Source organism: Cystoisospora suis (genome assembly GCF_002600585.1).
Source record: "Cystoisospora suis strain Wien I chromosome Unknown contig_3220, whole genome shotgun sequence".
Taxonomy (NCBI): Eukaryota; Apicomplexa; class Conoidasida; order Eucoccidiorida; family Sarcocystidae; genus Cystoisospora; species Cystoisospora suis.
The window spans coordinates 9684-10027 of record NW_027156015.1 but is presented as its reverse complement, the minus strand read 5'-3'; the positions used below and the strand labels follow the sequence as shown (position 1 = coordinate 10027).

Sequence of the window (344 nt, the reverse complement as noted above, 5' to 3'; positions counted from 1 at the left end):
AAGAAGAAACAAGACTGTATGAAACCTGTGGAGACAATCTACAAGATGGCGGACCCCTTGTAACGGTTCGACGTGTCAATACACCTCAAGAGCTTGCGCATGCAGCGAAGAGATTAAATGAAGTTTGGATTGCCAGAGCTCTAAGGCGTGTACAGCCGGATGAAAGTCTTATCAACAGGTACACAGAAGAAGAAGAAATAGCATCTAGGCGCGATTTGTGTAGGTATCTTAGTATGTCTCCATACTATGGATCTATGTATATGGATCTATGTATATACATACACCATCATCTCCTGACTCGAGCACTGCGCTATCTTCACAGTCAAGTAAAAGTCGAGATTTCC

General features: G+C 43.0%; 1 protein-coding gene across 1 annotated transcript in view; it reads left to right on the top strand.

Annotated features, from left to right (window-relative positions):
• The window catches only part of CSUI_006380 (uncharacterized protein), a gene marked incomplete at its 5' end in the record, with an annotated part of 1516 nt that overhangs the window by 191 nt on the left and 981 nt on the right, over positions 1 to 344 (top strand). The window contains one exon of the mRNA XM_068066541.1: positions 1 to 178. This exon is cut by the window's left edge and continues 191 nt beyond it. Coding sequence (XP_067921483.1) covers positions 1 to 63 — 63 coding nt within the window. The remainder of the gene's footprint in view (positions 179 to 344) is intronic.